The sequence below is a fragment of the Antechinus flavipes genome, chromosome 1 (genome assembly GCF_016432865.1).
Source record: "Antechinus flavipes isolate AdamAnt ecotype Samford, QLD, Australia chromosome 1, AdamAnt_v2, whole genome shotgun sequence".
NCBI classification, from domain to species: Eukaryota; Metazoa; Chordata; class Mammalia; order Dasyuromorphia; family Dasyuridae; genus Antechinus; species Antechinus flavipes.
Window position 1 is genome coordinate 257,435,089 of NC_067398.1, and position 26,248 is coordinate 257,461,336.

General features: G+C 38.0%; 1 protein-coding gene across 1 annotated transcript in view; it reads right to left on the reverse strand.

The window, feature by feature from the left end:
* Window positions 1–16,719, reverse strand: part of FAM20C (FAM20C golgi associated secretory pathway kinase) — a 158,348-nt gene extending 141,629 nt beyond the window's left edge. The window contains exons 1-2 of the mRNA XM_052000650.1: window positions 15,306–16,719; window positions 12,938–13,116 (exon numbers count right to left, since the gene is read on the reverse strand). Coding sequence (XP_051856610.1) covers window positions 12,938–13,116; window positions 15,306–15,931 — 805 coding nt within the window. The 5' untranslated portion in view covers window positions 15,932–16,719. The remainder of the gene's footprint in view (window positions 1–12,937; window positions 13,117–15,305) is intronic.
* Between the last annotated feature and the right edge of the window lie 9,529 nt (window positions 16,720–26,248).

Here is a 26,248-nt window from a genome sequence, read left to right on the forward strand (position 1 = left end):
GAGGTACTAGAGTGGTTTGCCATTTCCTTCTCCAGCTCTTTTTACAAATGAGGAAACTGAGGTAAACAGGGTTAAGTGATTTGCCTAGGGTCACACAGCTAGCCAAATCTGAGGCTACATTTGAACTTAGGAAGATGAGCCTTCCACAAGTACTCTCTCCATTGCACTAGTAGCCCCTAAGTAATTAGTAAATGTTTACTATTTTGTTTAGCTTTGTAACCAGAACACAGTGTCTGGCAAACAGTAAGTCTTAATAAATGCTTTGTTATTTCTGATGGCTTCTAAAGTTTCTTCCAGCCTCCATATCTATGATCCTATGATTGATCTTATATATGTATCTTTGTAATTAAATTAGAAACTCTGTAAAGTTAAAGCTTTTCCTTTCTATAGTATTAAAGATCAACAAGCATTTAATTAAACTTCTACTGTAAGCTAGGGATTCTGCTAGTTATATAATGTAAAATCAAGCCTCCCTCCCCCCATTCCCCTTAGCTTAAATAAATCAACCAAGAAATCAAAAGGCATTTAAGAGGTTGACATAAGCCTGGTACTGTGTGATCAGCCACTGGAGACACATAAACAATGAAACAAGCTCTTCTCTGAAAAAACCTTACTTAGTGTCTACTGGAGGAGATAACATATACCTATACAAGCATAAATACAAAAAATACATAATAAATACAAGGTAGCGGTAGATATTGCAAAGGGATAAAAAAAAGATTTCATTTAGAAAACAGTTCTCAAGAATCATATCTCTTTATATCTTGAGGTAAGTAGGATTCTATGAAATCGAAGTTAAGACTATATTCCAGGCATAGATAATTAACCTATACAAAGACATGGAGAGGGTAGATGAGTGCCATGTATGAAGAAAAAAAAGAGAAAACTGGTAAGCTGCACTCTAAAGTGTAGTAAAAGAAGTAATGAAAAATAATACTGGAAAAAATTAACTTGGGATAGATGATGGTAAGTATTTCTCCTACCCCTCCCTGAAATAAATGAATAAATGAATGGATTTTCTTATATATAGCCTTCTATTTAACTAAAAAATCAAGCATATGAAACATTTTAAAAGACTCCAGTATATTTGAGAGAGAGTATAAATAAGGGGAAAGTAACATTTGCTCATTCATAAGCATCTCTAGGGAATACAAGACTTGCTAAAATGACCATGTATTCTACTCCCCACTACTTGTAATTGGGTGAAATTTGATTGCAATGAACATTAAGAATAGTCTTGAAAAGGGAAAAGGGGGAAAAGGATTTACAACCAGGCAACAAGAAGCCTATTGAGCTGAGGTTGCCCCAAGATGATTACCTAGATGACTTCAGAGGATTTACAGGCTGATTTTATATAGAATACACACCAGGCAGGCCTGGTGTGGATTTTCCTCCATCTTCTTGCCTTTCTGAGTCACTGTATGACATGCTCTCTGATGTCTATGCAAGAAATGATTACCTTGGTAATCACCTCAATGTTTTCTGTTTTGTTTTTTCCATTTTTACTATTTCCAGCACTGAATATTGTGCTTCAGTAGGCACTGAACTACCTGAAGTATTAAGTTTGATTCTCTAGTATCTTAGGCATAGTCCTGCATTTATTCATTTATTTAATTATGTGCCCTACACTGTCATAGGAGGTCCTGGGAACCTTTCATAAGGATTATAAGGCTCAGTTGTGTCCCTAATAATAGGCTACACTGAGTAGTAAAATGAATAATTTGAGGCAGCCATTCCTGGTTTGACCACTGTCCCCATGTGGCCTCTCTCACACTATCTACTCCCCTTCCCACCCTCCCACCCTATTCCTGAGCCTTAGCCTCCTAATTCAAAAAACAAAGATGGTAGGCCTTCCCTACCTTCTTCACTGGCTTCTGTGAGGTAAAAAAAAATTAAACAACATCTGGGTGGGCACTTTGGATCTTCATAGCATCCTAGATCTAGGACTGGAATATTTAGCTTTTGTTTTGTCTTGAGCAGTCTGATGGAGCCTATGAATGGACCCCCTTCTCATAACAATGTTCCCCTGCTCCCGAGGCTATTGGGGTTAAGTGACTTGCCCAGGGTCACACAGCTCAGAGGTGTTAAGTGTCTGAGATCACATTTGAACTCAGCTCCTCCTGACTTCAGGGCTGGTGCCCTACCCACTGAACCACCTAGCTGCCCCCATAACAATGTTCTTAAAGGAATAAGATAAAATACATAGGATTACAGAGGAAACCAATTCTAACAAATTACACTTATCAAAATATTAAAAAAAAAAAAGAAAAAAACTCATGTGCCTCCTAAAAGGTTTCTACAGCCTTCTCCTTTGAAGTTTCAGGACTCTCGGTTAAAATCTAGAACAGTGATCTAGAATCTTAGAATACATCTCTCAGCATTTATCTTGATCACTTTTCATCTAGAACAGTGGCGTCAAACTCAAGTAGAAACAATTCCTGGCAACATAATGACTTAGAAAACAACAGATTAATATTGCCAATGTTTTAGTGTATTTTTATTTATTTGTTAAATATTTCCATTTTAGTCTGATCCAGGCCCTCTGGAATTTGGCCCTGTGAATCCTGTTTGAACCTCGAGTACTTTAGAGGTCATTTGGTGCAGGGCTTTAGTTTTTTGAAATAATAAAAGTGAGAGCTAGAGAATTTAAGTGACTTGACTAAGATCACAGAAGTAGTCGATGGAAGAGCCAGCTCTCTTCCCACTGCTTTATACTGTTTCCATTTGGAAAATTAGCAGCACTAATATAACCCCAGCTGTTTTTATTTCACAAGAAAAATAGAATGAAGGGATACTGGCAAGAGATAGAATATGGAATCAAGGATGTAGAACTGAAATTGACCATAGAGATCATCTAATTTAAACTTCACTGCTCCTCATTTTATTTTTTGTTAATTTTTGGAGGGAAGAGAAGCAATTAGGGTTGAGTGACTTGCTCAGGATCATACAGCTAGGTCAAATTTGAACTCAAGATTCCGCCAGCTTTAGGATCACTTCTATCCACTGCATTACTGAGCTACCTCTATTCTTCATTGTATAAATGAAGAAACTGATGTCCATTAAAGTAAAATTAGGAGTCCAAGGTCCCGCAGTTGTAAGCATCATAAGTGAAAAATAAACCCAGGTCTTCTAACAATAGGTCGAATATTCTTTCCACTATGCTTCATTTCTTTGAAAAGTTAAGCAGGCTACATAGTTATAAGGTATTTTATTTTACAAGGTAAATGGGATGTGGGAAAAATTCTAGGAGGAAGTGGCAAGATGGAGATTATCAGCCTAGAAGAAAGGGCTGTTTAGATTTTAATATTAAAAGTCATAGTAAATAATGAGAACAAAAGAAGACTTCAAATAGTGGCGGTCTAGGGTTTTATTTATTACTGAGAGGAGTACCTGATACAAGAGGTCCTGCTTACTAGATTTATTCATGGGGCTATTTCTGCCTTTTCAGATGGGTTGGGGGAGTTTTAAAAGGATTCCTACCATTCCTCTGATGTTAAGAATAGGCTCCAGCAAAACATGATTTGGGCTAAGGTGAATGTTAAAAACTATCTTTGCATGTATTTATAAAAATAAAATACTATTAAAAGAAAAAGAAATGTTTTAGCTAGTGTATTGAAGGCCATGGTGCTACTCAGATGATGACTGTAATCGAAATATTCTGAGCGATAAAGCCATCCTGGGCTGAGTATGTCAAGATGCGATTCTGTGTGAAAGGAATAAGGTGATGGATAACTGCATCTTTCCTCCATCCATCCCTCACTGCTGTAAGAGATTGGATAGACATCTGGAAGCCTGACTGGTGAGGAGTTGCTTGTGAATGTCGGCCATACCTCCAACCAGTTTCTAAGTGTAGAACAGGCTTTAGTTCTGTTCCAGTTAGCAAGCATTTATTAAGTGCTTATGATATACCAAGACTAGGCTGCTAGGAAAAAAACAAACAACAACAAAAAAGAAACTCAAGACATATAGAAAACTCAGATCCTTTGAATACAAATCCAATACTCTTTCTATTATACTCTGTTGCAGTTCGTACTCAGAGTAGGGATTTTCCCCTCCTCACTATCTCTCACCCCTCAATAACTTTATTGCAGAGACCTATCAGTTTCATGTTCACATCTCTCAAATATACCCCCTTCTCTCCTCTGACACTTCCACCTCTCTGACTCAGGCCTTCATCAATCATCTCGTGCTCAGATTATTGCAATATCCTGCTAGTGGGTCTGCCGACCTCAAGTCTTTCTCCCCTGCAATCCATTTTCCATACAGCTGCTAAAATGATTTTCCTCTAACACAGGTCTGATCGTATCATATCCCTATTCAATAAAAATCATGGCTCCCTATTACCTCCAGGGGCATATAAAAAATGCTCTGACACTGAAAGTCCTGCATGACCTTGCCTCCTTCTACCTTTGCAGTCTTCCTATGTCTTACTCCCCAACATATACTTTTCGGTTCAATAACATTGGCCTCCTGGCTGTTCCACAAACAAGACACTCCATCTCTCCATTGTAGACATATACTCTGGCTGATCCTCTATGTCTGGAATGCTCTCCCTCGTCATCTCCATTTATGGACTTCCTTGGCTTCCTTTAAGTGCCAACTAAAATTTCAGCTTCCACAGAAAGCCTTTCCCTATCCCTCTTAATTCTAGTACCTTTCCTCTTCTAATTATTTCCTATTTATCCTGTATCTAGGCTTGTTTGTACTTGTTTGTTTTCTCTTTCATTAGATCTTAAGCTTCTTAAGGGCAGGGATTGTGTTTTGCCCCTTTTAATATCTCCAGCAGGTGGCACAATATATGGCAGATAATAGGTGCTTAATAAATGTTTATTGACTGAGAAATACTTCAAATGATTAGTAGATAAGTCGAAGACACATCAAAAGCTTAAATGAATTGCTAATAGTTATTAAGTATCAGAGGCAGAATTTGAAACCAGGTCTTCTTGAATCCAAATTTAGCAGTCTACCTACTAGGATATATTCCTTTTATTGTTTAGCTATCTCAGTCTTGTTAGACTCTTCATGATCCCATTTGGGGTTTTCTTGGCAAAGATACTGGAGTGGGTTGCCATTTGCTTCTCCAACTCATTTTACAGATAAGGAAATTGAGGTAAACAGGATTAAGTTAAACTATTAAATGTCTGAGGTTGGATTTGAACTCGGGTCTTCTTGATTTGAACCTAAATATAATGACCTCATTACAACATTAGCTGGGGGGAACCATAGAAGCCATCTAATGCTATACCTTCTTCATTTTATAGATGAGGAAATTGAGATATATGGAAGTTAAATGACTTGCTGAAAATAACCCACGTTGAGTCAGTGTGGGTACTTAAACCCAGGTTATGGAATCACAGAAATAAGCACAGAAATCACCTGAACCTGAACATTTCTCAGTGGCCATCTAGTCCATTTTGCAGGGATGGAAACTAGGGGAAGGAGAGTTTAAAGGATTTTTTCCAAAGTAATAAGTAGCTAAGAAGAATTTGAACGCAAGTATTCTAACTGCTTTTTGCAACATACCTTGGTATCTATCTCCAGGGCTTTTCCCAATATACTTTCTAATGCCTCCCTAGACAATATGAAGAATAATAGATGTTAAAGAGAGATTATTGAATGAAGGGAAGAGCTAGAATGGGTGACCTTTATGAAGGCTTTAATTCTTTATTTTTTTGGACTCATTAAAATATTTTAATATTACTGAAAAGTAAACCGTGTCCACAATATTCCCAGTTTACTAATATAGCAATCCTGTTAGAAAAGGAAATGAGGTTAGATTGATCTCACTGCATCCATTCTTAATCAGTAACCACATATTCTCTTCCCTTTCTTTCTTAAAGACCACCCTCATTGTACAGCTGAGCAAACTTAAGCTGAGAAAGGTTAAATGATTTGCCCTGTGATTAAGTCTTATAGCTAGTAAGTTTCTAAGGTAGAATTTGAACTCAGTTTTTCTTGACTCCCCACTCTATCCATTGCACCACTTAATCACCTCTTAACTCTGGGTAATGTATTCCACATTCTGAATTTGTAGTCTGGGACCAAATCACAACAAACACAGATATGCTGGGAATGACAAACACTTCATCTACAATCAAATGAGTTAATAAATGCAATACACTTTGCAGACTTAAACTGCAATAGAAATATTAATGTTGTTATCTAGACCTTCTCAGAAAGGTCTGCAGGAAGGCTCTAATTGTAGTGGGTGTGTAGCCCTCAGGTCAGGTCATTTTGAAAGGACAAAATGAAAACGCTCAGGTAAAGCAGAAAGGGACACATAGATGAGATTACAAGAGGTCTTATAGGGTGAGATAAAGAATCATTCTGAAACTTCAGCAATTGACTCGGAAGACAGGACAGGCAGGAGCACTAAATGTGGGTAGCAAAGCAGTCACCTCACCCCCGTGGGCGGCCACAACTGAAGGTCCCTTTTGTTCCCTCCTGGCTGGCAAGTCAATTAGCCTCCAGGTTCAAGATGGATTTATTCTTTTCCTCTTTAGTAAATCAATTACAGTCTAGGATTTATAGCCCATTGAGCTATTATTTTGATTCAGGCACATTCTTGAAACCATGCTTTGTCAGGGGGCCGGATGGAGCATTTGTAAAAATGTGTATTTAGACCTCAGAGCCGGCCAAAATACTTATATACCATAATGATTTTTAACAGTAATGTGGAGTACACAGCAGTTAATTGTGCCATTTATTCTCTCTATCCATAATTGCATGTGATAGCAATTTAATTATTGCCAGCACAAACTGAAGACATCACATGCATGATTTCAAACTGAATAGAGAGTTAGATAATATCCCCAGCCCCTTAAAAGAGGAAAACAGAACCTGGTTACTAAGCAGCTGGGACTCTGGCTATAAATATACCTCTATTGGTAATAACCATCTATACTCTATGCAACACAGAATTTCATGAACTTGGTTAAGTAGTTCTGAATAAGCTGAATTCAACTGAATAATCTCAAGAAAAAGATTTAGAGAGGCTCAGATGAATCATTTAACTAACAATAATATTTACCAGCTGATATTCAATATTAAACTGAATAGCTATCAGACAAAAGCTACAAAAGTATACCTCACTAGTGAGTGGTTCAGGGGAGAGGATGTCACCAGCTGAATTCTAGAGAGGGAGTCAAGAGATCTGAGTTCTAGGTTCAGCTCTGCTAGCTGGGTGACCTTTGACAATCTGATCCAAAGTAGTGGGACACCTACTTGCTGGGTAGTGCAATGCACATAGCCTAAGTCTTGGATTTGGGAAGACATATCTTCATGGGTTTAAAGATGGCCTCATATGGTTACTAGCTGTGTGACCCTGGGCAAGTCACTTCTCCTTGTCTGCCTCAGTTTCCTCTTCTGTAAGAAAATCTGGAGAAGGAAATGACAAACTACTCTAATATCTTGGCCAAGAAAACCCCCAAGAGGGTCATACAGAGAAGGACATGACTAAACAACAACATCAACAAACTTACTATGTGCAAGACACTATATTAGAGTAGGGTGGTACAGGGCTTCAAGATCTGATGTCATATCATTTTCAACATGATATCAAATTGCTTGCTTTCTTGGAGGAGAGAAGAAAACTTTGGAACACAAGGTTTTCAAAAAAAAATCTTTGCATGTATTTGGAGAAATAAAATACTATTAAAAAAACAAAAAGAGAGATTTGATGTCAGAAGATATGAATTTAAATACTGGCACAGCCATTTACTATTTGTGTGACTTCAGGCAAATCACTTAATCTCTCTGAACCCCAATTTCTATATATATAAAATGAATTACATGATCCTTTCTAGGTCTAAATTTATGAAGCTACAAAGGGTTAGGGTCTAGACCTGTGATTTCACTGGTATAGGGAATTATTGGATGCGTGCACACACATACACACACACACACAGATATAGAGAATTAATTACTGGGAATTATCTTTATGAATTTAAGTTGTTGCTACTCAGTTATTTCAGTTGTGTTACATTCTTTGTGACCCCTTTGGGGTGTTCTTGGCTATGGCACTGCAGTAGTTTGCCATTTCCTTCTCTAGCTCATTTTATAGATGAGGAAACTGAGGCAAACTAGATTAAGTGACTTGCCCAGGGTTAACAATAACTGGCACAGGTAGGATTTGAGCCCAAGATTCTTTTCATTGTTTCATACTTTTCCTTAATGAATAATCATAGTTATGCGGAAAACCACTAAGAATCCCTGCAAATAGCACTTGGGTAGCACACTGCCCAATCACACTGCATTTTCTTTGGTAACTATGAAGATTAATCACAGAGGAATCCTTTGGATCACTATTGATCTTCAGATTTCCATTCAAGGAGATTTAGAATGATACATCATTCTGAGGTTCTAGTCTTGGCTATCCTACCAACTGTGCTCTGGACTTGAATTTCTTCATCAGGGGTTAGGACGAAGTGATCTCTAAATACTCTTTCATTCTAAGAACTGAAACAATTAAAAAATTCTCAAGAACCAAATCTTTGATATAATAAGATGATTCCCCCTTAGGGTCAGCTTTGGAAGTGCCCTCAGAAATTATTTGAATTTAGGAATAATATAAGGCCAAACCTTTCCTTCAACAAGATTTTCTTCTATGATATCTCCATATATCTGCCATGTAGCATCTGTGTGAAGAGGGAAAGTCCATGACTTCCTTCGGCATTTTATTCCACTTCTGTTGTTGTTCAGTCATTTTACTCTTTATGGCCCCATTTGGATTTTCTTGGCAAAAATGCTGAAGTAGTTATCATTTCTTTCTTCAACTCATTTTACAAATGAAGCAATTAAGGCAAACAGGGGTAAGTGACTTGCCTAGGGTTACACAGCTAATCAATATCTGAGGTCAGATTTTAATTCAGGTCTTCAAGATTCCAGACCTGGTACACTATCCACTATGTCACTTAGCTGTCCCTATTCTACTTTGGGATGATCCTAATTGTTAGGAATTTTTTCTTTCCTCAATCCCAAAACTCTATTTCTGTAACCTTTTCCCACTATGCCTAGTTTCATTATCTTGGGCCAAGGAAAAGAAAATAAAACCTCTCTTCACATGCTAGTCTTTCAAATACTTGAAGACAAATATCTGCCTTCCTATAGCTTAAGGATATTTTTTTCCCTCTTTGATCCCATTCTAAATATACCCATTCCTTTTTTTCTATCCTTCTATGACTTTATTTCTTTCTTTTTAAGAATTCCAGCATGCCAATTTCCTTCCTAAAATATGGCTCCCAGTACTGAAAACAACACTTCAAATATATTCAGAACAGAGCAAAGAACAATGGGATTTTACATAAGTTCCTGCAATTTGGACATTATGTTCCTATTAATGTCACCTAAGATTACATTAGCTTTTTTTGGCTACACCGTCATATTGTTGACTCATATGGAGCCTACAGTCCGTGCAAACACCCAATTATGTCTGCTTTTCTGAAAAAACCTACAACCCAACACACTCAAATAAGAAACAGGGCATGAAATGAGTATCAATTGTTGTAAATTAGGTATGCAGGGCCATCTGCTAACAAAAGATTAACTTGCCTTTTGGACCTCTGGGAGAAGGGTTCCTATAAGGGTTGAGGAATGAGCTACTATGAAGATGTGGTATTCGATAACCTTCATCTTGCATTATACTGGCTATCACTGGAATGATGCTGAATACTGAAGTTGGGCTTCTCATCTTTAGTGCACTGGTATTTTTTGAATATTAGCCAACCTAGTCTTTATCTCAATGAAGATAGCACAGGATGACAAAGTTAGAAAGCTGAAGACCAGGAAGAAAGGGAGAGCCTCCTACTTTTCATCAAAGCTAGAGTTGAGAAATATAAGTATTATAATCCCGACTTCTAGGATCTCACTTAGGTAACATTAAGTCATCCAAACACTTCATTAAAAAAAGAGAGAGAGAAAGAGAGAATTATCTCTCTGTGTCCCAAAGCCAGTGTTAACATCTTCTTATAAATGGAGTCTAAGTTTTGTGAGGCTGAGGTCCAAATTCCTGCATGCTTCCTCCTGGCTTTATGATCTTAGACAACTTCTCTGGGACTCAATTTTCTTTTCCAGTGATCTCTAATATCTTCTCCAGCTCCAATATTCTATATATACCTTTTGTAGCACCTACTACAGAACTCTGGGCATATGGAATATATTAATACATAAGACCTTAAGGATGAATGAATGAATTTTTAAAAGCAGCAAGTGTGAGGCATTATACTAAGTGATGGGTAATAAACAGTGACCAGGAAATAAGAGAATCAGAAAACAGCTTTCATTTTGCCATTGACTTTCTCTCTTCTCTAAAACTTGTACAAAGAACTCTCTTTAAGGATTGCCCCCAAGACTTAATTATTAACAATCACTTTAATAGTAATACATTAGGTCTCTATTAATTGTTACTTTAAATAAAAGACTGTTATCCACGAAAGTTAGAGGGTGTCTTGGAACTTTAAAGACACAACTCGAATCACTTCTTGTTTTTCCTGTTTGTTTGTTTTTTCCCCTAGGGGATGGAAAAGGAAAGGCACAACTCAAAGTACTTCCTATTTTTTTTTTCCCCTAGGGGATGGAAAAGGAATAAATATTTATTAAGCACCTACTCACAGTGCTAAACACTTTATGAATATAATCTCATTAGATCTTTACAACAACAAAGGAAAATAAATACTAATTATTATTGTTATCATCATCATCATCATCATCATCATCATCATCATCATCATCATCTCTTTTTTACAGTAGAGAAAACCGAGACAGAAAAAGATTAAGTGCCTTACCCAGTATATTTACACATAGATAAATATCTAAAGTTGGATTTGAACTCAGTTTTCCTGACTCTGGGTTCAGCACTGTATCCCTATGTATCACTTAGATAAATGCTTTTCATACCTATGATCTCATTCACTTTTGGACAAAGGAAGTCCAACAATTCTTCTTCTTTAGTAGATGAGGAAACAGCTCCAGGGAGTTGAATGATTTTCCTAGAGTCACATCAATAGTTAGTTCCAGGACTGAGACTAGAACCTGGATCTCCAAATTCCCAATTCAGTAACTATTCCACTATAGGAATGAATCTTTTTTAAAGGCAGGCCACTCGATTTTTATTTTCCCACTTTTTAAAATCTTCCTATTACTGTATCTTATGTTTATCAAGTGCTTAGCATTTACATATGGCTAATTAACCATAGCACCTATTATAATGAAATAAGCAGGCATTATGCTGCCTAACAGACACAAATAGTAGTTGGTCTCAATATACTACCTTCACTCAATTTTCACTGGATAGGATCATCAAGAAGCAGTTTGAAAAACTAAGCCATCGATGCCCTCAGCTCCCAGTGGCAATGCCACAAGGTACATGGCACTAATAAATTAAATTATCAAATCCAGGCTGCTCAAGTAGTTGTTCAGATCTGTGGCTCAGATTTTCAAGGGCTGTGACTGGAAGGGCCAGGACACCAAGAAGGATAGTTGGAGAGAAAGAGGGGAAAAAAACAAAGCTTGAATTGCTGATGGGCCAGCCCACTGACAGGTTGCTAGAGTGGATAGACCAATTCTTCAAGGTCAGCATGTGAAGGCTAAGGACGAGCACCCAATTCATTCCTTCTCTTTTACTGACACATAATTAACACAAAATTTGAAGGAAACTATATTTCCTACTCCATTTGTTACAAACTGACCATCTGGCTGGCATTCAGAGTCAAAAAACAAACAAACAAAACAAAACAAAACAACAACCACAAAAAAACCTTGTTCTATGTGAACTGTTGTAAATCTATTTATTCCCTTAATTTATGATTCCATTCTAATCTAGTTCCTTTTGTAATTCTGGAATTTTTGAAAGGATAGACATTAGTGCCTACAAATCATAACTGTAAGGAAAGATTATACATGTATATTTGTATGTATATAGATGGATGAAGATATCTAAGGATCTCTATTCATCTATCTTTCTATCTATAATGTGGTAGGGATTTTTATTACACATGTTTACATTCTAATTGAGCCAAGCAGGACATGCAAGATAGTGTGATATTCATCAGATAAACATCCTGATCCTGTCTTTCTTACATGTTCAACTTATCTACTCTAGAAATCAACATGTTTGACAATAATAGCCCACATTATGGAAAATAAGCTCCTACAAAACCAACCCTAACACTGAGGAAGTTGCTGCTGATCTAATTCCCCAAGTCAGTAACATGATGCTTTAGTCTTATTTGCTAGATGACCCAATGAAGATGATTCTTTAAAACTACCAGTGGCACACTGAAACTACAATATTCTGTAGGTGCCTTTGCTTCCCCCCCCCAAAAAAAAAGTACTGTCAAAATTGATTCATGAAAATAAAGTCCTGTTCTTCCCTCAGCTCAATAACCTGACTTGAAGATAGTTTGAAGTCATTAGAAATTCTCATTCCAGCTATCTGCTTCTGCTTTCTCAGAGCACCATAAAGCATCTGGTATTATACATACTCTGGAAGAGAGTCACTACGTACTAGACTGTGGCACTGATGCCTAACATTGAGAAAAGCAGTTTTGGGAAAAAACCCTGACGTGCATTCAACTCTAAATCTTTGGGAAAGGTCATGATTCTTGCTTTGAAAGAAATCTTTCCTCAGTATCTCCCCTAGGGAACAAATATGAAATTCAAACTATTCTTTCCCTCCTTTTTGGCAAGATCACATTGCAGAAAAAGAGTAAAAGCCCATTTAGTGCTAAGTGCATCCAAGGCATTCCCTTCAGAAAACCTTTTAGTCTCCTTACCCAAAATGAGTGCCAACTTTAATAGCGCCCGGAAGCAATGCTTTAGTAATGAATGACTGACTACATACCACTCACTTAAAGGAAATAGCAGCCATAGAGGCAGAGACAACCCAGCTCAAAAGGCAGGGTTAAGCAACCAAAGACAACCAAATTAAATGAACACCTACCAACGCTGGTGATCTTTTGGGAGACCAGATCTTGCAGCAAGGCTCCAATCGCAGGGTTGTGTTTGGAATATAACTCATATCGATTAATACCAATGTGAAATTTTAGCCAGTTGGGATAGGTGTCAACAGATGTTTCCCCTGTAGGTAAAAATTCTTCATCTTCATTTCCTTCATTTTGCCTACCAAAAAAAAAAGGGGGGGGGGAGATGGAAGGAGGAGAGATTAAGAAACAGAAACAAAAAAACCCCCACCATTTATTTGTGGGTTGTTCTGAATCAATAACTAATAAAAGACAAAGAAATGTCCATCTTCAAATAAAGACCTTTCCTGCATATTGTTGGATGCATCTCTACTGAATGCATTATGACTGAGATTTTTGGATTAAGGTTTATATATATGTATTTATCGATGTGCATGTGTTTTAACATCTTTATAGACTATAATCTTTATTTACTCTCTGGAAATTCTTTAGAAAAGCTGTAACTTAAGCAAGAAAGATACCAAAATATCAAAGCTATGAAGATCCTCTCTTTTCTATGAAGAATATGTCCTGAAAATTGCCTGACAATTATAATGTCAAATTAAGATATTATACTGTAGACTGTTCCTGGGGAGCAAAGGAAACACAATTTCCTTTGACTGCCTTCTAAATGTAAATCACAAATATGTCCCAGGTCTGCAGGAAATCTGTCTTTTGCTTTAAGCTATTGTTCTAACAAGAAGGTATATGAATTATGCTAAGTGCTAAATTGATTTTAATTATATAAGCCTTGGGAGCAATAGCTAATAGGAAAAAGAGGGGCAGGCTGGTATTAGACTTTCCACTCATTTGCTCGGTCATCAAACCCCTCAATTCTAGAGGTCAGTAGCACAGATGTTCACTGTGGCTAGCTAGCCCTCTGCAGCATGGAGCTAAGTCAAATGAGGAAAATGGAACTTTCCTAAGTGGCTGTTAACTTGGGGCCAACAAGGTCGTCCCCTCCAGATGATATTCTGTTCTGCAAACCCAAAACCAAAATGGAAAAAGGAAGGGGACAGAAGACAGAAATCAGAGTGGTTGCTCTCTTGCTGCCTGTCTCATACTTAATGTATGTACCAAGCAGTGACAGAGACATGAACAATGTCCCTGAATGGGAAAGAGGGTGCTGTTGTATTAGCGACAAGTCTGAATATCTTCCCCTCTCTATCCCCTTAAAAATCTCAAGCTTTCCCTTTAAAAATCAGTGAGGAAGGCAGAGAACGGAATATATTAAATGTTGGGGGAGGGGCACTTCAAGGGTTGGAGGTCGATGAAGGTAGGAAAGATAACCCTATTTCAAAAGAAAAGGGATATTGTCAGATATCAACATCTTGAAGTTTTCTTACCATCTGTTCATTGAGAAGGTTATTATATAAAATACCCGTTTGGCAGTTACTTTCTCCAGCCTTGGAGGGAGTTAATATTTCACTTAGACTAGGTTACAACATCTGTTTGTTTATTTTGATCTGGGAAGTTGGGAAGAAGAGCGAGATGGCTTAAACCAGGCCATTTTTAAACGGTGGTTCACTCTAAGAGAAGAATCATTCAATGCCCTGACAGTCACCTGAGAGTCACATAGAAGCCTTCTCTACCTCCCAACTCAAATGGGTTCAGTTTTCCGCTAAAGAATCACTTCTGATAGTCTCATTTGCTTTCTTTGTAGATTGGACAAGTTTATATTGTTCTCAATGACTTTTCCCCCCCGTAAGATTCATTGGGCGCGTTTAAGATCCACTAGGAAATCATTCTCAGGGGAGGAAAAGGTTTCAACCTTATTCAAAACACAAAGCACAAATGATTTCTAAGTGAGATGTGGTAAATAGAGGCTATTTTTTTTTTTAGGTCACTAAGAACTGTCTTTAGGAAAAATCTTCCACACAGATCTCGAGATCTCCAAGCCAAAAAAAGATTTTTTTTTTTTGGACTTCAGACATCGGGGTGCCTCTGACCCCAGCTGGATGGAATCACTGAGATAAATTTCATTTCCGATATAAATGGCTAGTACTAGGCAGAATTGAGCACCTTTTAATAGTATCTGATATTCTGAATAATCATTTAGTAGAATTCAGTCCTTCTCATCCTCATCCCACCTCCACCCCTCAATTCCATTAAGACTTCAAATGGAAAAATCTGATTGTGCTAGCAAGGTATAGCAAAACTTGAGAGTGAATTTTGGGAAGCATCCTCCCCTTTTCGCCCCCGCGCCTCCCCTCCCCCCGGTCTTCCCCCAATTCTTCTCCACCATTTCTCCAAAAAATCCAACCCGCTCCTCAAAACTTAATGTTTCCCTGGTGTTCTCTCCAGCTGTGGTCACAGAAACATTGCCCCTTCCTCTACCACTCGACTCACCATTCCTGATTTTCAGCCGCCTTGGGGTTAAATCGGATATCGCTCTCCACGTTAAACAAGACATCGTCCTCCGTGAGAGGCGGGATGGCGATATTGTAGAGGGGGTGTTGGAAAAGGGCGACTAGCTTAGAGCCGTCCTTCCCCAGCGGCACTTTGCTCGCCCTACTCCCATCTTGAATGAGGTGTTTATGGGGAAGACCTCGCTGTACGCCGCCTCCGCCACCTCCCGGCTCCAGCCTCTTAAACGCCGCCGCCGCAGCTGCCTCGGACCTGTCGGTGGCTGCAGCTGTCCCGGCCCCGGCGCCGGTCCCTGTTCCAGTCCCGGGGAGCTTCTCCAGTGAGTGGGAGGTGAGATTGGAGCTTGGGTCGCTGCTGAAGTCCTGCAGGATCCGCAGGGTGTGTTTGTTAGGCCAGCCCGAATCAGCCCCGCTCTTAGTTCTCTGTTTTCCCCAACCTTGTGCCTCCTCGCTCGGGGGGTGAGAGCAGGAGCAGCCGGGGTCCCCATCGCTCCTCGCCGCGCGCTTCTCCAACTTTGGTAACAGATCGATCACGATGTGCATGGTGCAGGCAATCAAAAACACCATGAGGATGAGCACCCGGAATTTGCGGACCAAGATCATTTTCATGGCCAAGAGACTTAAAGAGACTGGGGGTTGCCACGAGGAGGAGACTAATAAATTAAGAGTTTTAAATAGCTAAAAGTATGTATGGAAGGGTTGGGGGAGGAGGTGTCGGTAATGGGTGGGAGAGGCTTTTTCACAGAAAAAGCTCCTTTTTAAAAAAATAAATCTATTCTACTCATGGACAAATCAAACAATTAAAGTCAATAAAGTTATCTTCATAAGACAGTTAAAAAATAAATACACTTAGAAGCCGAGTCTTCACTACCTCTCTTTTTTGTTTTTAGAAAAAAAAAACTATTTGCAAAAATTTTCACAAAAGCGTGCCATCTAGAAACTGTTCTTTTATTATTATTATTATTATCATTACTCTGCTTAATACATGGATCTCAGGGAGGTTTCCTCCCCTCCCAAAGGAGGATGGAGAGATGGAGGGCTAAAGGGAGAAAATAAAAGGGATGGTAATATCAAAAATAAAAACCACGCACAAACACACACATGCAGCACCCTGTGAAGAATTCAGGAGAAGAAAAATGAATCATCCATAGTGCTTAGAGAAGACGCGTCTTCCCATCCTCTGGAAAGGGACCCGCGATGCAGCAGGAGAAGCAGCCCCGGGACGCGCTCTCGTCCGCAGCCGGGTTACAAACATTGGCTTGCAAATGCTGCGCTTATAAGATTTCCAAATCCTTCCATCCACCACCACCACCTCCAGCGCCCCGGGGAAGCCAGAGTCCCGGCTGGTTGGGCTCGAACCCGCGGCACCGAAGCTCGATATCCAGGCACTTGGAGGGTTCGGCGTTGACACGGCCGCCAAGGCGAAAAGGAGAGCTGGCACAAAGGACGCACGGAGCTGGGGAGGGGGTGGGGGGGACGCTGGGAAGGGAGGGGAGGCGACGCTCCCAGGAATCGGTAGCTGCTCTGCCGAGGGGTGGGGAGGGGAAAAGGGTGGGGAGGGGGAGTGATGATGTCTCTCCTTGGATCTCGGCTCCGACTTACATTTCTGCCCCGAGAGAAGAGGGGGGTGGGGAGAAGGGGAAAGGGTGAAGCGAGAAACAGAAAGCGAACCTCCGAGAGGAGAGAAAAGAGAGCTTTGGGCAGGTGCAGTGTGAATACCCCCTTTCAGCTACACTGCATGCTGGAGACTGGTTGGGCTAATACTGCTGCAGCTCGACTTCTTGGTGGGTGTGTTAAATATTATGTGCAAGCCATGAATCCAGCCTCCCAGACGTCATAGTTAAGAGATTGGCTAAAAAAACGCTACAGTGATAGTAACAGGAAAGCCTCCACCAAGAAAGCAAAGCTCTCCCTCTCTTTTCCTTTTCCCCCCTTGCTCCTTCTCCCCCTCCTCCCGCCCTGGCCTCACCCCTCAATTCCTCTGCAGCTCCGAGTAGGGCAAGGAGAGGGCGCCTGTTTCTCAAAGGTTTGCAAAAAGAGAAAGAGAGAAAAGGAACCACATGCTAATAGCATTGCAAAGTATTACAGCAGTCTGACTGCCTAGACTGAGGGAAACATGAATTCTGCTATGTCATTGTCTGGGCAGGAGGCAGCCTTTTTTGGGGGTGGAGGAGAGGAAGCAGAGAATGTCTATTTCTTGCTTTCATCCCACCCTAGTGTTCCCTTCCCCTTTTTCAAAGGTCTCCTAAACCGACGACAAAATATTAATTTTTTTTTTTAATTTTAAAGAGTCCCACCAAGAAGCAGCGGGTGTTGGGCACGAGGATTGGGGATGCACTCGTGCTGCACGCGCGGATTCCAGCTCGAGAGATAACGCCCTACTAAAAAATGAGATCAGGCAAATGACCCTATTTTCTGTCCGGCCCGAAGCAGGGTGGGGGAGGCAGATTAAGAGAGAGATGGAAGATGGGAAAAAAAAAAAAAAAAAAAAAAAAAGCTGTGTGTGTGTGTGTGTGTGTGTGTGTGTGTGTGTGTGTGTGTGTATGTGTGTGTGTGTATGTGTCCGCGCGCGCCCCCGTGCCCGAGGCTTTGATGCTGAAACTCCCTGAGCTGGGCGTGTTTACTGATTTTTTTTTCTTTGCCACGCAGATGAGATGCCAGACTGCCGAGGCCTTGAGAACGTTGGCTAATCCTGGGCTTTGGGCTCAGTTACAACTCACAAGATGAGAACAGGACCCAGACTGCAGGCAGTCCTGTCTTTAACCCTTGATGCACCTGGCTCTTAAACTTCAAATTAAGGCAAGAATTGTACAGCTGGAACTCTCGCGCTGCCTATTTGCCTACTTTTAAATAGAATTCCTGTATCACTCGAGTTCCAAAGTTTTCTGTGTGCTATGGACACTTTCCCCTATCCCCCCCACATTTCCCCATTATGTCAGTCAAGAGTCCTATCCACCTCTTCTTAGAAAAAGGTTTTTTAATGTATCAAAATTTTTAAAATACCTCGAATTATAAAGGAAGCCAATTATTCTGAAACACAATTATTAAAATTAAGCACACACATATTTATGGAATTTAGGTTAAGACTCTATTTATGATGACCATTAAAATCTATTGAGATCTATTAACTTGGTTTTTCCTGCCTTGCACATAGTAAGCACCTACTAAATGCTTATTGATATATTATACTGTTATATTAATACTATAGCATAATACATTAATAACAAATGCTTACCATCAGTCATATTAATAATGTAATATACTGATAATATAACTATACTACACTGTCAAATATTAAAAATATAACAGCTTGTATTATGCTGTCATGTTATATTAACAATATAACATATTAATAATAATATAACTGCTTATGTTACACACTCTCTACCCAGAATAACCCTTTGAATCAGGTAGCACAAATATTAAACTTATCTTTTTGAAAATATTTTGATAATTACATTTCAAAATAATTGTCTTGTAGTTCTTTGTGCTTTATTTTATGTTTATAAAAACATCGTGAAAAGGGGACCTCTAGATTGCCAACGGGCCCAAGAGAGAAAAGGGTTAAAAATAATGTTCTAGTCTAATTTCCTTATATTGCAGATGAAGAAACAGACCAGTAGTAGTAAAATAATTCTTCCAAGTTCTCACAGGCAGTATGAAAGAGCTTCAAAATTAAAACTCAGATTTTCTAACCACATTGCTGGGACTCTTCTCATATTCTACAAAATGCCTCTTTCATCTTCACATCTCTCTTTGCCCCTCCTCTCCATCTTCCCTTTTTTCCCTTCCCTTTGAGAATATCTTCCATTTAATCTATATGTAATCTGTAATTTGAGTGTACATAATTATTTTATGTGAGTTCCTTGTGAACAGGAACCGTTTTTTATATATGTATATATATAATAATTATTATTATTGAGGCAATTGGGGTTGATTTGCCCAGGGTCATACATTTAGCAAGTGTTAAGTGTCTGAGGCTGAATTTGAACTGAGATTCTTCTGATGCCAGTGCTCTATCCATTGTGATATCTAACTACCCCTAGTTTTATTATTTTTTTCTTAACCTTTCTTTGCATACCCAACACAGCATAGTTCATGGTACATAATAAGCACTTAATAAATGCTTGTTGACTGATTGACTATATTATCCTGCCTCTATTCACAATAATTCTGAAATAGTTATCTACTCAAATAACCCAAGAGATGAACCAAGACTGCCATATCTAGTTTACAGATGAGGAAATTAAGACACAAAAAAGATAAAGGGAATTCCCTATAGATGCACAGTGTTAGAGCTGGCGTACTAATTGTCAGTTCCTGATTCCAAACCTAACAATTTTTTCACTACTTCATACTACCTTCATTTTGGATTAGTTATGAGGGCTTTTAGGTGAGGATTCAAAATGTCGTCTTTCTATCTGTCTGAATGCATCTGAGCCACCTTTTCATTCCATGAGTTGATCTGTTCTTAGGAAATACAAATTAATCTTACTATTAGCCTTAGCAAAGAAAGATTATTTTCCTGGGAAATAAACATAAAAATAAAATAATAATCTTGTATTTGTTTTCTGGATTTAAAATGCCTTTATTTGGGGCTTTCCACACCACTGAGGCATATTGGAAAATGCACTGTCTGTGGATTCGGAATACCTGGGTTCAAATTCTACCTTTAATCCTACCAGTATGATTCTGAGTCAGTCATTTAACTTCCTTAAAACTCAAGATGGCCTCTGGGATCCCCTCTATGATCATATAGTGCATGTGGCATTGCTTTTATCATAATAGTATATAAGCAAGAGTTGGCTATCACCAAAATAGAAATATAGAAATCATTACATTAAAAAGAAGTGTTACCTTGTTGATAATAGTGCAGTGAAAAGGGCGCTGGACTTGGACATAGAAGACTTGAATAATTTGTAAAGGCTTTGCCACTAATTGGATGTGTGAATGGATAAATTCTATCATTTCTCTCAGGTCTCTGTAAAATAAGGAGATTGGAAAAGCCGTCTTAAAAGATTTCTTCTAGCTTTCAAGTACTACAAATAAGCAAACCTACTCAATATGGAGCTAACAGAAAATGAAAAACAAATATTCCCATAGATGAAATCAAGCCTATTTAAAACATAGATATGCAGCTGTCAAACAAAGTAGTACAATTACAAGATGAGTGTTTTAATTTGGGAGAAAACTTGGAGAAGGAAGAATTAGTTGGTTATATAGTTGGAATTTGACTGGGAAACAGGGAAAGAAAGGACGAGTTGGAGTGTTAATTATTACTGTATTTTAAAAAAGAATTGAGTTTTATAAATCCTTCCCATTCCTAAGCATGTGGCATGTATAGAATTCTTTGGTCTCCTCGTTATTTGCCAGTATCTTGTAGTCCATAAAGGAGATATAGTTTTCCAGAAACTTTTAGTTATAGGTGACATTTTGCTTATGGCATTGAGCCCCAAAACATTACAGAGCTATCTCAACATCATCTGAGGTTACTTAAAAATAATTGATCCAGACATCTACTCAGGAAAAACAAAGTGGATGAAGAATACTTAAAAAAAATTATTATTATTATTTTTTACAATATGCTATTACAATACTTGGGGTAGATTTAAAGCCTTTAAATCAGTTTCCTAGTTACTTCCTGAAAAATTGTGATGTAGATAGTATGTCACCAATGGACTCCACCCCATCTTCTTCCTTTATGTAACTTCTCTTCTGCCGCACAGAATCCTTACATAAGACTACAGGTTTCCAAGATTCTCCTTATGCTCCCAAGAACCCATTTCTAGACATTGTCCTATAGTATGTTCTTTCCCTTCCCTGTGCATGGCTTAACATGTCCCTCCTCCTAGATAACAAATTTACATTTTGTTGTTGTTATTTAATTTTTTTTGTCTTATTCAACTCTTCATCACTCCTTGTAAGGTTTTCTTGGCAAGGATACTAGGTTGGCAATGCCATTTCCTTCTCCAGCTCTCTTTACAGATAAGGAAATTAGGACCAAGTGACTTGCCCAGGGTCACACAACTACTAGTGTCTGAGGTAAGATTTCAACTCTAGTAGATGAATCCTCTTGATTGCAGGCCATGCATTCTATCCTCACCTAGTTATATGTCTATATCTATTAGGGCATCTAGTTATCCATTTGCATTTCACCTAAGGCTGAAAATGTATTCATCCAAAAGAGTGACTCACCTATGAATTTCTGACAATGGTAGCGGAGATGTTAGTATATTTCATATTTGTCTACTCTTCATTTTCTTGCATTCCCAGCCATCTGGCACTAGGCAATGTTGATGGGTTTAATAAGAATCTCCTGAAAATGGTCACTGCCTGTGTTTCTTAATCTAAAATATATGTATTCGCCTGCTGCCGTCTTTCTTACTCACCAGAGTAATTTATTTTCCTGAGAATAAGTTAGCATCTAGCTGTGTGGTTTCATTAGAGAGACTTTATGTAACTTCTGAGTGCTACAGAGGTTGTACTTGGGGATAACAGAGCTTTAGGCCACTTGTTTATTCCTCATGATTTACATGGATGAATCAAATTAAATCAAATCAAATTATTCCACAGAGTAACTATAACCAACCAGGCAGAAAGAGCTTGCTCAATATTAGAATAATACCTGCCACTTATATAAAGCTATATAAAGCTTTGTAGTTTTCAAAGTAATTTCATATAGGCACTCTGAATTTCATTGATTTGCTTGTCCAAGGTCGCTCAGCTAATATTAGGCAGAATTCAGACTAAAGAATCAAGTCTCTAGCCTCAAGTTGAATGGTCATTCTGTTATCCCAGATGGACTGATTATATTTCTTAGTGTGCTTTTCTGTGTTGTAATCAGGAAACAGTCAACATTCTACAAAGTATCTTCTCTTTTAAGGGATATTATGATATAGAAGATAAAAGAATTTGAAGTCAGTAAGATTTGGAGTCTAATCCTGCCTCTGACATAATTTAGCTTTGTGATCTGTGGGCAGTTGTTTAACTTCAACTTCTCACTGCCCCAAACAACTCTGTTCATAAGTTATAAGTAAGAAATATATATATATATATATATATATATATATATATATATATATATATATGTACATATATATATATATACATACATATACATATCATGAATATATATATACCCATGCTGGATAGAGAGAATTTCAACACTGTAAATTCTATAATCACAGATTTGGACAAATAACAACAGCCACAACAAGCCTACTGTGTCTCCAAACTTCCCCTTCCTTTTCTCAGCAAAGCAGTAATAGCTCTTTTGCATGTTCAAAGATCATCATAGTTCTAGAAGGGATGTCAGAGGTCATCTGATTTAATTCCATTTCACAAATTAGGAAAATGAAACCCAATAGAAGAGCTAGGATTCAAATGTAACTTCTTTTGCTGCTCCCCACAGTTGTTTTTGCTATTTAGTCATTTTCAGTCATGTTTGATTCTTTGTGATCCTTTTTGGGGTTTTCTTGGCAGAGATAAGTCATTTTGTTATTTCCTTCTGTTCATTTTACAAATGAGAAACTGAGGCAAACCTAGGAGCACATAGCTGGTATATGTCTGAGGTCTTGTCTGAGTGCCCAGATACAGGCTGAACACTTTATCTACTGCTCCCTCTAGCTTCTCTTTTACACTGTTACCCAGGGCTGAAAATGCATTCATCTTAAGGAGTTACTAACATGTGAATTTCAGACTTTATGGTAGAGTTATTTCAGGATGCCTCATGTCTATGTATTCTCAATTTTCTAGGTGCTTATTAGTACCTTGCTAATCCTACTTCAAGGCAGCTAGGTGGTACAGTGAATAGAGCACTAGTCCTGGAAGTCAGGAAGACTCATCTTCCAGAGTTAAAAATCTATCTAGCTGGGTAAGTCATTAAATTCTGTTTGTGTTAATTTCCTCATCTATAAAATGAATTGGAGGATAAAATGGCAAACCACTCCAATATCTCTGCCACAAAAACCACAAAATGGAATCGTGAAGAATTGGATACATTTAAATATAAATGAACAACAACAAAAACAACAACCCTACCTCTGAAAGTTCTCTGTTCAATAATGGGGCAAAGACCTGGCCTGGACAAAAGCTTTTGCCTGACTTGCCCCAAAATTCTTTATTACATGTATTGGGGGTTATGTGCTACCCCACATACTGGAAATATTTCTTTGACAAAAATTTCACTCCGTGCCTTCTGGCAGATTGAAGCCTGATGAAGAACAGTTGATGTCTTTTGTGATATAGCTAGAGAAGGAATCTCGGGACAACCTTCCAAAAAGTTTGAAATATGTGGACTAAAGAGAATGTTGACTTTTAGGATCTTTTCTAAGGAGCATAGTAAAAGGAAACCAAACACACACACATACACCCCAAAACCCCAGACACTTGAAAGGGGATCACAGGCTTAGACCTAGGTTTAGAATTATGTTAAAATGAAACTTGCTTTATAGATGAGGAAAATGAATCCCAGAAAAACAAAATGTCCAAATGACATTTTTTTTTCTCTTTCTAATTTTTGTGTTCCAAGAATGGCTCTTTGGGTAGAGATAGAAAGTATATATTTAGGGAAAAAGTGATTATATATATATAATATGTATATATATATATGTACATACATATATATGTATGTATGTATATGTGTGTGTGTATACATATTCATCTTAAGGAATTACTAACATGTGAATTTTGCAGTGATATTCTTTTGCATGTTCAAAGATCATCATAGTTCTAGACACACACACACACACATACATGACATTATCTTTTATAAATTTAATCTCTCCCTATTTCCATATCAGTTCATCTCTTCCTTCTTTCCTTCTTTCCCTCCTTTCTTTCATTCTTTCTTCTTTTTCTTCTTCTTCTTCTTTTTTTTGGATGAAGGTAGTTTGTCTAGTACCATTTGTGTTCTCTTTCTTGGTAAACCATGCTTAACAGACTAGAAAACAGAATTTTTTTTCTTGGTGAATTCAACTGACTCATATTAGGATTCAATTTGTGACCTTGACCTGTATAACCCTGCAATTTAATCAATTAATCTCACCAATTTGGCATAACTCCTGCCTAAAATGAATGCATCTTTTCCAACTGACTTTGATTGTGACATCTGTGCTCAGGGGTTAGCTGGTAAATATTTTCAAACAGACCCTTTGGGGAAAATTATATGCAGACCATACTTTTAAACTTAATCTGAATAATTAACATTTTCCCCATCACTTTCTTAAGCCTAAACCAATGAACAAAACAATAAAATAAGCACTGATTTTTTTGAATTTGATGAATTTTGCAATGTAACTGCTCACACTGAAAATGTAATAATCAGCTCTGGTGGTTCTATCTCCCCAGTTTTAGGTGATGTCCCCACCCTTTCCCAGAGATAAAATTCAGAAAGAGCCTCTTTTTTGAATGGAATGAACAGAATAAAAAGTCCAAAGAATAACATATGTTTTCAGTCTCTCCATTTGATTTTCCCTCTTTTATCAGCTCTAGATATAAGAGTGCTTCAGAGATAATATCATTGTAATGGGTTCTTATTGACTTGTTTGTGTATCAGCATGACAGTCAATATTTAACTGAGTCCTGAGTAAGTTATTAAACTCTTTCAAAGACTCACTGGTATCATTAGTCCATGTAAAACCAGTAAAGGGGATCAGGGAGCTGGCCTTTTTGAAGTGGTAATGCTATCATCCTACTATGCAACCCATATAGGCATCCATCTCTTGATCTTATTTGAGTTCTAGGAAGACCCCTTTTTTTTCACTTCTTTTTTTTTTAATTTTATAATAACTTTTTATTGAAAGAACTCATGCCAAGGTAATTTTTTTTTTACAACATTATCCCTTGCACTCGCTTCTGTTCCGATTTTTTCCTCTCCCTCCCTCCACCCCCTCCCCTAGATGGCAAGTAGTCCTATATATGTTAAATATGTTGCAGCATATCCTAGATATAATATATGTTTGCAGAGCCGAACAGTTCTCTTGTTGCACAGGGAGAATTGGATTCAGAAGGTAAAAATAACCCGGGAAGAAAAACAAAACTGCAAATAGTTACATTCATTTCCCAGTGTTCTTTTTTTTGGGTGTAACTGCTTCTGTCCATCATTTATCAATTGAAACTGAGTTAGGTCTCTTTGTCAAGGAAATCCACTTCCATCAGAATACATCCTCATACAATACCGTTGTTGAAGTGTATAATGATCTCCTTGTTCTGCTCATTTCACTTAGCATCAGTTCATGTAAGTCTCACCAAGCCTCTCTGTATTCATCTAGGAAGAATCTTAATACCTCATTTGTCATTTACCAATATGAAATTCCACAAGTACAGATGCATACCTTTAGTCCCAAACATCAGAAGTAGATGTTATTCTAGTATAGATTCTGAAATGGAAGGAAGAGATTGAAGATTGCCTTCTGCACAATTGTAGCTAGAATTAGTCCTTATAGAGCCAGAACACAGTATCATATATTGTTAAAGCTGGAAGGGATCTTTTATAATGATCTACTATAACCTTCTCATATTACAGATAAAGGAATTGAGGTCCAAAGGGATAAAGCCATTTGACCAAAGTTGCAAACAAATAAGCCTCAGATCAGAATCCAGGTATCCTGAATCCTAGTTCAGTGTTCTTTTCCAAATTGCCTCATTTATTTGAAAATGCCAAATCAAAGACAGAATACTAGAAAGGTTGGGCTTCAAGAAAAATTTAAGAATAACACTGCAGGAAATATAACATTTAGACAAGATATAGTTCTTGCTCTGATGGAGATTATAGCCTTTTAGAGGAACATGATAGATAAATGAGAAATCATGGTATAAAAAGATCTGATCTCAAAGCTAGGAAGAACTGAGTTCAAGTTCAGTCTCCAACTGACAATTTGAATGTAAACCAATTACTGAACTTTTCTATGCTTTAAACTACTTTAC